Source organism: Stegodyphus dumicola, chromosome 3, assembly GCF_044657685.1.
Source record: "Stegodyphus dumicola isolate Sdum_Otavi_A_Nest chromosome 3, ASM4465768v1".
Lineage (NCBI taxonomy): Eukaryota > Metazoa > Arthropoda > Arachnida > Araneae > Eresidae > Stegodyphus > Stegodyphus dumicola.
In genome coordinates, this window is record NC_140770.1 from 56,008,144 (window position 1) to 56,021,142 (window position 12,999).

The window sequence follows — 12,999 nt, forward strand, 5'->3', positions numbered from 1 at the left end:
TTATTTATTTTAAAAGAAATTACTTCTAACTTTTTACAGCTGACTACATAATATAGCTTCTTTGGAAACTAGTAACCAGAAAGTTTGTGTTGCCACAAATATTTTTGTAATTTAATCCTCTTTGTGACAAAATATTTCGCCATGTTTCCACCTTGCGCGCATGATATTTTAAAAATGGCTAATGGTACATACTTGAAATTTGATGGAATTCTTTATATGGGCACTATTTTTTAACTGAACCAACAATCTGATGAATATTTTAATACTGAAAAATTTTATGGACGAAAACATTACAAATTTTTTTAATAAAATACATTTTATAAACTCAACTCCGAATAAAATACAAATTTAACATGAAATTTTTAGAATTTTAGGTTCACAGTAGTTTTCAAATGTTATAAAAGCTATATATTAAATATGGAATTAAATTATGAAACATAATATTTTAAACTGTGCGCGCAAGTTGGACACATGACGAAAAATGTTGTCACAAAGCGGATTAAATTATAAAAATATTTGTGGCAACACAAACTTTCTGATTACTATTTCAGAAAGCAGCTCTATTATGTAGTCAGCTATAAAACATTGGTAGAAATTGCTTTTAAAATAAATAAGTTATCTCAATTCTTGCAACAGTCACCTATTCGAACATCTTATGGGTTTTAAGGTGTATGTGTCCCCTTAAGTTGCTTTATTTGTTAATTTAATAAAATAGTATTACTAGATTAATTATTATTTTTAACAATAATTAAATAAAATTAATTTAATTTTGGATGTGCAGAACGTATCCTCCCGTTTACATTATACGAAAGATTTTTATCGTTTGACACTAGTTCTCTTTAAGATGTCACTGTGAGAAAGCATTGTGAGGATTCAGCGCAGAAATAAAATGAGGGCTAGCTGTATTATTTTGAATACTTTCTGGATATAAATCTAACGTAACTGCTTTTTTTCTTTACGTTTCTCTATTTTGTCGGACGTTTAACTTTGCTTTTTTATAGTTTCTTATCACTTAACGAGTGAAACAAAACACCCCGGAAAGAAATTCTCACTTCCGGGCTAGAAATTCATTTGGGAGGGCCTTATGTCATCACAGTCTGACGTCACATCTGAACAGGCGCTCTCAACGCCACCGGATAAAAGCTATGACCTTGCGTAAGGTGACTTCCTCTCGCCCTCCTGTCAAAGCAGACGCTATCGTCGGAGCTGCGGGTAGTCACTGTCTGTCAAAATGAGTAAGCCAAAGGTGCTCGTTACAAGACCTGATGTTCCTATCGAAGGCATTCAATTGCTTAAGGAAAAGTGAGTTCCCATTAGTTCTACGTAATAAAACATTTTATTGTAAAGTTATGGTTTCTAGCTGATGAGAAACACCTGAAGCGTTTCGTTTGAACTGATTTCGTTCGTGCATTTGAATATAACATACCATATTTTAAAATATATCATTTATAATTTTTAATCATTTATACATTTTTAATTTTTAAATTATATATATCATATAATTGGCATATAATTGGAATTGGAATGATTTTATGTTATTGTTGCATGTTTTGGCAAGAAGAATTCCATGATTCCGAGAACTACAGAAATTCCTTTTGCACATTTTTTTTTTTTTTTTCATTCAAAAGGCTTTTAAAGCGGACAAATTTATATCACATTTCAATACGAAAATCACTAATTAATATTGCCTATAAAAACCGACTTATGAAGTTATCTTAATTGTTTATAGTGTGAATTGTAATTAGTTTATAGTAAACGCAATGCTTTCTTTGGTATCAGGGAAGAAAATGCTGAAAAAAAAATTATATTTATTTTTAGGAAAAATTATGGCAAAATTACGAATTGCCCTCATTCTTCCCCCTCAAAAAATCTGAGTGCTAAAAGGCAAACGATCATTTGTTAACTTTCTACAGTATTTTAAGATAAAGAATTTGCTAAAGCTAAAATATCGCGTGTTTTGTTTTCAAGCATTTTACTACTTAACAGAAATTTCTAAGTTTCTTTTAAAAGTTCTGAAAAATAGTTTTTGCTCTTGTTGGAAAGACACCGCCCCTAATTTCATCTTGCATTTCCTCTTTCACTATCCATTAGCAATAAATGAAAAAGGAAAGCGTAATATTTGCGTTTTTGTTTAGAACAACACTTTGAATACATTTCACTTTTTTACTTCCCAAGTGGCCCAATTAAGTGGCTAAGACCGTTTAATTGCTGAGAGTTCGACCTGGGTTTCATCACTTGCGAATTAAATGCGGCTAATATGCAACTTTAATTTTTATTGTTTTCCCCATATGTAACGTGAATACGAGCCAGTTTTCTTTAGAAAGTCTTCCACGAAAGCATCCTTTCCTGCACCAAGGGCCAAATAGTCAAGACCGCTGAAAATAGGTAGGTCAAACTTGGGTTCGAATCTAGGCGAACGAACTGGCTGCATGATGAGTTTTAGTTATTTTCCTCATGTGTGTAGCGTAAGAAACAGTTTCCTTTGGAAAGTCGTTCATGAAGGCATCCCTTCCCTTAGGCAAATAGCCCTACTAGTATGTTGTGTCGTATTCAAATAATCTAACCCTTTAAGCAGGTAGACTTCGCGTGATTTGCTATATTCGAATAATCTATGTTCAACTCTGGCTAATCGGCTGAAGTCGCGGAGCTACGACTGATCATTGGGGGTTCAGTTTCCGGCGGTTGGTGATGTATTTAATAATGGGAAAGCAAACTAAGGCTATCTGCCGAAGGGGAGGGATGCCTTCGTGGAGGACTTTCTAAGGGAAACTGGCTCGTATACACGTTACACACGCATTTTCCGGCGGTTGGAAAGGCTTTTTTACAGAAAAGTATTTCCGTATGTGTAATGCAAATATGAATCACTTTCTTGAGATAATTGGTATCCTTTATTTTATCATTTTAAGTTTTATCTTAACAATTAACGAAGTGTACTTTCCGCTAATAATGTATCGAAATAAAATTTACTCTGTAGTCTTTACAAACGTATATATTCTTTCAGTTGGTTAGTAGAATGTGGTATTTTATAATTCAATCACATTTTTTTGGAAACTGAACACCACGAATTTATAAGTTATTCTTTATAAAAAGTCTTAAAATGCTGAGCATGATTCAGTTTTTCTGTTAACTGAGATATCGCTATTAAAACTTTTTAAACTATTACTCTTAAAAATTTCAGGTACATTATGTAATAGCACTGATATTACCCCATACTGAGCTATGTTATTGTATGCAATATAACGAAAACGCTGACTGTTAAAAAATAACTTGTAATACAAAACCTATGAACAAAAGTCTAGTTTCACAAAATAAAATTAAAATTTAGCGTGACTCATTTTCATTCCATAAGCATGTCTTTTATATTATAAAAGCTTAAAATGGATAGTTACATATGAAAAATTTTCAGTAAAAATTTAGCTTGACGTTTATTTGATGTCAATATTAGCCAAAAACATAAGATAGTTGTCTGTTTTCTGGTAACAAAACTGAAAATAAAATCATTAAATTTATGAAAATCGTACGCAAAATATTTCAAAGGCTGCCATATCAAGTACTCTTTAGTGTTCGAATTGGTCTTAAACTAAAGTACCACACGTCCCGATTTTGGCGGGACAGTCCCGCTTTTTGAAGGACGGTCCCGCGGATTTTTAAAAATGTCCCGCTTTTTAGAAAACATATGCATTTCTTATTTTAAATGTACTGTAAAAATATATTACCTGTTATTTATTAATTATTATAGTAAATATAAAGAAATAAAAACTTTCGATCATTGTCGTTACGCCTCGTCAAGGAATATGTATTGTCAACGGAGGCGCAGCTAGCATTAGCTGAAGGGCTATTTGCTTTCCACACCATAAACCACAAAGTTTCAGATCAGCTGATTGTACGTCTCAAATGATCAAAACATTGTACGAAAAGAAATTTGCATGTGCACGGACAGAAACCGAAGCAATTATTTGTAATGTTTTTTCACCATATTCCTTTTTGACAATTGCAGAAAGAATTAGATAAATGCAAATTTATATCCATATATTATGATGCTTCCAACCATAAAGATTTAAAATTATTTCCCACAGTTGTTAGACTTTTGGATCCAGAAACAGGATTAAAATTAGAATATTAAATTTGTTTCATTGCCGGCTGAAAGTTCATAAATAATTTTTGATTCAATAAGTACTATTTAAAAAAAGAATAACTTGAACAATAAAATTGTTGCCTATTGTGAGGATAACACTAATGTAAATTTTGGTGGAAAAGCTAGAAAAGTCATCAATAACGTTTTTACGAAACTTAACATTTGAACCAAAAAATTATTGGAGTTGGTTGTGCAGCGCATATTCTACACAATACTATTCAAGCAGCATGTGACTTACTTCCAGTTGATGTTGAAAATATTATTGCAAAAATTTACTCTTATTTATATATATACTATGCATGTTGAAAATTTAAAGGATATTTGTGAAAGCGCAAAAATTGAATATAAAAGAATTATTGGTTACAGCAAAATACGAGGGTTAGCTCTTTGACCAGCTGCAGAAAATATTTTTAAAATATACGAACTATTAAAATCATACTTTTTATCACAAGATAAATGTCCAAGAATATTGCAGCTCTTTTTTGAAAATGACACATCACAAATTTGGCTTCAGTTCATCCAAAACAAGCTACATTATTTCACAATGCTGTGAAAATTATTGAAGGAGACAAAATTTCAATCACGGAAATATCAAATGAAATCAATAATTCAAAAACAAAATTGCGAGAAAGAATGGATAATGGTTACGTTCCTTAAGTTATTCGAAAGGACATCACTAGGTTTGAAGAACAAAGTGCAATTAAACGATCTGATTTTCTGAAAGAAGTCGGAAATGTTTATAATAACTGAGTGGAATATTTTGAAGAACGAACCGTTCAATTCGAGAATATTAAAAATTTTCAATGAGGGGCATTAAAAAAGGAGATTTTATGGGAATATGTGGAAACATGTTTTTAATATATTAGTAACCATTTTCGGAAAAATAATATTTTACGAAAGTGATCTTTTTCATGAGGTGTCATTGGTAAAAAGATACGTTACTGATTAAAAAATTAAATGTTCGTTGTCTGCAAATATGGAAACACAAAAAATAAACGTAGTTACTCCTTCATTTTAAACAGAATAATATTCTCTATGAAAATATTTTGAAAATTGTATAACAGGCACTTTCCCTTCCAGAAACAAATGCAGCAACAGAACGTGTTTTTTCTAGCATCAATAAAATATGGACAATTGAAAAAAGCGTTAAGTGAACATTAAAAAACTTTAAAATCTGTATTAAGCGTAAATTATAATTTGACCAATTCATGTGAGAAATTTAAACAAAATTTTTAATTAATTAAAAAACATAATATTCAAATTATTGTTTTTTACAAATATTTTTATAGTTACCAATAGTTAATAATAAATATGCTTTTGTGTATTTATAGACAAGTATATGAATGTATACAATAAAATACATTCTTTTTTGAATTATTGGTCTGCTTTCATAACTAAATTACAATTTTCATTTCATTCCGTTTGTCCCGCTTTGTCGCAATGAAAATGTGGTCACTTTATTCTAGATCCATAAAATACGGCTACCGATAGTGCAGAAAGTAACAGAGAAGTTATTGAAAAAGAAAAATTTTCGATTCACAAGTTAGTCGGAATTCTCAACACAGCAATTACAGAACTTGAACAATGGAACTTAGTAACTGAACAAGAAATTATATCTGTCTATAGAATTGAAAAGAAAGTATTAGCACTAAAAACAAAGCAACTTAAACAACTTACATTGGAAAGAAATGTGTAACAAAGTAAACATAATATATAAAGTTTTTTTGGTACTATTCGGTTTCGAGGGCCGTAAAAAAATTGCAGCGAAAATGTACACGCAAAAGCGCCAAATTTAGCAAACGCGCCCATTTAACAGCGCGCCAAATCTAGCGTACGCGCTGATTTCAGATTGCGCAAGTTTATATAGTTCTATATTTCTTAAGACGCCATTGAAATACTAGTTTAATTTTTAAATTATTTTTTGATTTTAAATCCTTTTTTGATATCCTATGGATTTCACAATTTGGGAATTGCCCATGACGAAAAGTCGGCAATAGAATTTTGGGTAAAGTGCAGAATCACCAACTGCTTGACGCGTTTTTAAGAATTGCAAATACTCGGTATCCATGTGCACATCGACCTATTTTTACTTTAAAAAAATCCTAGAATTGCACAAAAATGGCATGCGCACACCCTTGACTTTATCTATGTACACATCGACCTATTTTCACTTAAAAAGTAAAAAGAAAATTGACAAAAATCTAATTGTTTTTACCCTTGTAAAAAGCGGCAAACAAATAAGTGAGCAATTCTGCACTTTACCAAGAATATTTTCAAAAGAAAGGCATCATTCATTATAGAAAATTACGTTTGAACAACCAACGAGATGAAATTATGCTTTAGCGATAAGTCGGTAGCGAAACAGCGATGCAGGCATCCATTCAGTTATGTTTAGCAATTTTTATATAAATTATAATAATGATCTGAAATAGTTATTTACTCTTATGCTTCCATTCAGTCATGGTGTATACGAGCCAGTTTCCCTTAGAAAGTCCTCCACGAGAGGCATCCCTCCTCTTAGGCAGATAGCCCTAGTGTGCTTTGCCATAATTAAAAAACACCAAAAAAACACCATTCAGTCATGTTTAGCCTTTTTCATATAAATTATAATAATAAAAAAGTATTATATGAAATTAACCTTTCATCTAAATTAAAACATCAATCTTAAATAGTTATTTACTGTTACACTTCCTTTCTTGCCGCAATTATTAGGGTTGCCGCAATTATTTTTGGCAGCATTGGCATCAACAATAGTTTGGCGATTTTTTACGGCCCTCGAAACCGAATAGTACCGTTTTTTTTTTTATATCCTTTAGATCATAAATGCTTCGTTATTCCATTAATAAATCATGATTTCATATTTTAATTTTATAATTTCTACATAGCATCTTAGTAGATTTAAACTGATGATCTAATATCCAGAAAAATCCGGATAAAAAATCAGTCGGATAAAAATATGACCGTGAAAGAAAATCATAATTTTTTTAAATAAAATTTTTAATTAATAAAAAAACATAATATTCAAATTATTGTTTTTTACAAATATTTTTATAGTTACAAATAATTAATAATAAATATGCTTTTGTATATTTATAGATAAGTATATGAATGTATACAATAAAATGCATTTTTTGAATTATTGGTCTGCTTTCATAAATAAATTACAATTTTCATTTCATTCCATTTTTTCCCGCTTTGTCTCAATGAAAATGTGATCACTTTATCTTAAACTAAACTTCGGGCGTTTATCATAGCAGGAATATAATTGTATAAGATTGGATAAACCAAATATTCTTCTAGATATATGTTAGAATAAGTGGAAAAAATCATACATTTGTCGTAAGTTTTGAAAATTTCTTAAATATTTTTGTCAAATCATTCGTAGGTTTTTTTTGCTTTCTGATAATTCCAGAAAATCTATTCACAAATTCAGGCTTTAAATTGATTTGGATAGTGTTATTGGTAACAAATTAAAGAATCGTAAACTTGGCTCGAAAATTAATCATCCGGGATTAAATTCCAAGAAACTAATTAAATTTCAAATTAAACCCATTAAATAAAGAATAAATAAAATTCTCTCTCAGAATTTTTTTTTTTTTTTTTTTTTTAAACTTTCAGCTCAAATTAATGCAGAGTTCGATAAAAGATTGCAGCTATTTGCTTCAACTTTCGAATGGTCGGAATCCAGTAGAATAACGGTGCTTATGTATATGTGAAGGGTATATGTAGTTATGTATGGGTACTCATACGCTCGCGTTTACCGATCTGACCGAGTTATGCGTGCAGACTTCGTGCATCAAGAAAGTTTTTCACAATAAAATGCCACACGATAGTATCACTCGAAGAGTAATTTAACTACAGTAAACGTCGCGTAATGTGATGACGGTTATTGTTATCATTCTCATGCTATTATCGAATTCATGAAGTCTCGCTTGTTTGCATACGAAAACATGAAAAATTCATTGCCTATTGTGATGAACAGTTTGGTGAGTTTTATCAGGATGGTATATAATAGAATTTTAAAAACTAAATAAATTTACCAAATAAGGTAAATAACCGAAATAAGGAAATCTGAAAGGTTTCAGATTTTAAATTACATCTCAAGGGGCGTTTTTTTTTTTTTAACGTTTTGGGTCTTACCTTTATTTATTAAATATCATGTTTTGGGTTTTACCTTTATTTATTAAATATCACTTAAACCAGCAGTTCAACAGCAATGTCGCAAAATAATTTCAAAGTTAGCATATCTTTAAAATTTCCAATACAGTTCCGCGCGCTGGAGATAAAAAGTTTTTTTTTTTTTTTAAATATATATATATATATATATCCGGAGAGGGTTGCCATTGCTTCCTTTTAAATCGTTGAATTTCTTAATCAAAAATTCGTTAAAGTTTTACAAATTATGAAATCGATAATAAAACAAATTCCAAATTTCAAATTTGGGCTTTCAGATGCCCATATTCGCTGTAGGATTACTCATTCAAATTTGATGGCTCTAGGTACCGTTGTTTTATCACAATGCGAGAAACATACATACATTTATGCAGATTCTTTATTATTTATTTTCTTCAAATATAATGCAGGGCGATAATATTTGGTGGCAACGATTTGAAAAGTGATACAGCCTTTTAAAGTTTTCAACGCAAAATCGCAAAATGAAAACAATAGTCTTTCAGGGACGCCCCTTTGGAATAATAATAAATATAAATTTTAAATATTGCCAAATGACTGAAAAATGTCTCAAAGTAAAGGATTATGTCAAAAAACTGCTTTGTTTTAATTTTAGTCAACTATTTAAAATTGGCCAAAAAGGTAACCTTTTGTGTAGTTTGGAGTAAGATTTTAATAACTGTTGATTTCGAGAACGATCACAAAGTCTCTTCTTTACACAGAAGATATCTGCCAAGGCTTTCTGAAACAAATCCAAGCACATCATTGTGAAGAGCTAAACATGAAATCAATAAATTTCATAGAAATGCTGATATAACGAACGCCTTCCGAGTATTGAGGTTAAGGGTACGGTACAATATCAGTCAAATGATTTCCGGAAACATTAATAGCTCATAAATGAACTTTTGCATAACGCTTGGTGACAATCCTCTAGTAATGACGTTTTTTCTAGTTAAAATGCTGTGAAAGTAAAGATTTATGTTTCTAGTTATATTCGTATTGAATTAGTTTACCTTTGTACTTACGAAAATCCCGTTGACCACAAGAAACGGCGCAAATCGCGCCAAACGAAAAAAACCCATTTACTAAATGCAAGAAAAAACGTTTTATTCTTATTTTTCTTTCAAATTTATTATATTATCATTTATTTATACTTAATTTTTCATAAAAAATTTCCATTAATTTTTATTAAGGAAATATACTGAAAAAGCAATTATTTTCTGTTATGGAATAACTTTGGAAATATTCAAAAGCATGCTCTTCTGTAGTAGGCAGGTCCCAAATTTTAATCCTTTTTTTTTTTTCGAAAATGCGTGATAGAGGGAAAAAAAAGGGGGGGGGGAGTCTTTACTCAAAAAGAATAACTAACACGTGTAATTAAAGTTACACCAAACACAGTGTTTGAAGAAGACTTTTCCATTTTTGGCAAAAAATCGCGTAGTTTGGCGTCTTTTCTTTAATAGGAAAAAATGGTCGACGGGATTTTCCGTAAGTACCCATTCTGTTTGTAATTTGAAAGATGTTTTTTCTCACTGTTTTATGTTATTCGGTTAATGTCATTAAAATATCCGTGAACAAGTATCCTGCACCTTTAACAAAAATATCCTCTGAAACAATCTTCGAACTAAGAAGCCTTTTTTTTTTTTGGCTTAATTTTTAAATTTTACACTTGCATGTTCTCTTCCAATGTATGGCCCACCAGCGGTCAAGTGAAGTCGCTGAATCTGGTAGTTTTGTCCGGGTTTTGAATCCCGGCGAAAGAACTGGCTGCATGGGCGCTTATGTATTTTGTCCGTTTGTAATGTGTATACGAGCCAGTTTCCCTTAGAAAGCCCTCCACGAATGCATCCCTTCCCGTACGCAAATAGCCTTCGAGTGCTTTACTATAACCAAACCAAACTACCACTGAACGAGGGTGATCTTCCGAGTGTTGAAATTAGGAGTATAACATCGGTCAAACAATTTCGTGCCTACTGTAGTTTCATAATTAATAGCAAAAATCTTCCAATATTTTGAATAATTAGAAAATGTTTCATAATTTCTTTTAATTACAAGGATTATTTCATTCGATATCAATTTTCCATTTTATGTTTCGAGAGAAAAAAAAATGAATTAAAATTAAAAATGTCGGAAAACCTTTTCTTTTATGTACGTGTCGAAAAACCTTTTCTTTAAAAACTGATTATCGCTAAAAATTAAATTTCAATTTGGATCAACGAAGGTAGCAAGTTCCAAACCGTTTAAATCTATCAATCAAAATTTAGGCATCCATATTAAATATCGGATTAAAAAACATCCTAATAACAGCAGAATTATTCTCAATTTTAAATTAGAAAAGGTGAAGGAAGAAAAAAGGGTGTGGAGCATGGACGGCATTTTTTCAGCTGATCAATGTTTAGTAATTATTAGCGATATTTAACAATATTTTTGCTCGTAACATTTTCATTAATTATTAACAATATTTAAAAATACTTTTGCTCGAAACATTTTCACGAGTTGAAGTAAATCAACTCATGAAACCAAAAACTCGAGTTTTTGATTTCATGAGTTGATTTAAACTTTACTGCTCACTGTTGCACAGAATTTGAGTTATGTTATAAAATAAAACATTAAAATAATGGATCGACCTTTGTTTTATCTTTAATATTTTTCTGTTAATTTCGTTTTATCTTATCACCCAATCTCAAGATATATATAATTTTAAAATTGGATTTATTCTCTACATATTAATTCTCCCATTTTCATACTTAAGCGAGTTTTACGCATTCGCTTATTCGATTAAGAGAATCGTGAGCTTGCTAGTATATTAAAAATCTTTCTGCAATTTTTAAAATTATTCATTATTTATGCACATTGATAAATTTATCATTTTGAATAAAGATAGATTCCCATTATTGGTGCAATATAACCAATGCAGGTCTATAGAATGTAATGAAATTTTCAATGTGTGGTTTTTATAATAAAAAATACTTAGTACATATTTTTGAGTATGTGTCCCAATATTTATTCAATTTCTATTGATTTAAACTTCATTTGTTAATAAAAAGAGCACTCGTATTTTTTATTTTGTGGAGCTGAAATTCTGCCCTCGTTTTGAGATTTTATGCATGGTAAAATATGCTCAGTGACTTATCGTGACTTAAATATAAAATCACGATAAAATTCGATTTTTTCAGAACATAAAAATATAAATTACTTTAAACAAATTTGAAATTTAACAGCATCATATCTAATTATCTCGATAAAAATTAATTTTAATAGAGTCTAAAAATATAAATTACGTTAAACAAATTCGAAAATTAACAGTAGCATAGCTGGCAAATATCTTCGGGAAGATATCTTTGCATTACGTTCATTTTTATCTGACAAACAGATGTTAAAAAGACAATAAGAGTGATGCATTTCAGTATCTGTTATGCATTTCTGTGCGTAGGAAAAGATTTATTGAGTAGCAATGACCTCTATTTCATGACACACTGGAGTCTTTCCTCTTTGGTGTATCCCTTGTTCTATTTTAAATTCTCTTGGAGTAGTTCAACTATCCTTCCTCCTCTTGGAATACTTGGCGTCGTTACAAGGCATCTTAATTTCTTCGAGTTCTGTTAAGACCACAAGCGGGCTAAAGAAATGTTTAAATTTTTGAGAAAATTACTTGAAGTATTATTTGCCATATATTTTACAAATTTTCATTATTAGACCAAAAGGGCGTTACCCCGAATGGGCAATTAGCCTCCAAACGCGATTTGGTGGCGTATCACTTTATATATCTGAATCAAATTTCAAATTGTTGCCACGAAATATTATCGCCTTGTATTATTTTTAAAGAAATTAAATGATGAAGAAACTGCATTAATACACGTATATTTCTTGCACCGTGGAAAAAGGACGGTACCTCAGAGCAATCAAATTTTAAAAAACGTAGTCCTGCACTCGAACATGCGCACCCGGAAGCCCGATTTTTGAACTTCCAATTTTGTATTTCATATTCTTAATAAAACTAATGAAATTTTAACAAATTCAACGATCTCAAAGCGAGCTGTGGCAACACTGTGCGGATTAAAACATTATCTCCAGCGCGGGAGACTCTATATCCGAAATGCTAAAGCTATGCTGTTTATAAATATTTTGTGATTTTGCTGTTGAACTGAACTTTGTGGCAGAGAACATGGTACGGTAGAAATCCAATTATCCGAATTAATTGGGACCTGACTTCATTCGGATAATCAAATCAGTTACTGCGTGTACTGTATGTTGAAAATGGGAGAGGAAAAAAAACTATTTTTAAAGAAAAAGAGGTTTTAGTTAATTAAAATGAAAAGGCAAAACTTTTAGATACATGTTAGATAGCGTACTGTACAGTACTTACAAGTGCTGAACGTCATTGCTTGCTGAACATCTCGTCAAAGTAAGCTGGCTAAGAAATTGTAAGTGCATGCACGACGGACACCGTGCCTGCATTTACAATTTCTTAGCCAACCTTTAAAGGATGTACAACCAAGCTTCTGACCAAGCTTTCCCATAGAACATTGCTGCAAAAACCACTTGAAAACGACATCTTATAAATTTTTATTTGTTGCTGCCGTCATTGATTTTCTTGAAGAACTTCAGTCTTCGCTTTCAAGCAGTAACACGAAGTTTGAAAGTGCAGGTTTGCTCCTTTTAATGTTTGAAATCGTTGATTGTCCAACATTACG

General features: G+C 30.9%; 1 protein-coding gene across 1 annotated transcript in view; it reads left to right on the plus strand.

Annotated features, from left to right (window-relative positions):
* Positions 1–1,144: 1,144 nt before the first annotated feature.
* Positions 1,145–12,999, plus strand: part of LOC118200730 (glyoxylate reductase/hydroxypyruvate reductase-like) — a 34,924-nt gene continuing 23,069 nt past the window's right edge. The window contains exon 1 of the mRNA XM_085812909.1: positions 1,145–1,302. Within this exon, the coding sequence (XP_085669035.1) occupies positions 1,232–1,302 (71 nt within the window). The 5' untranslated portion in view covers positions 1,145–1,231. The remainder of the gene's footprint in view (positions 1,303–12,999) is intronic.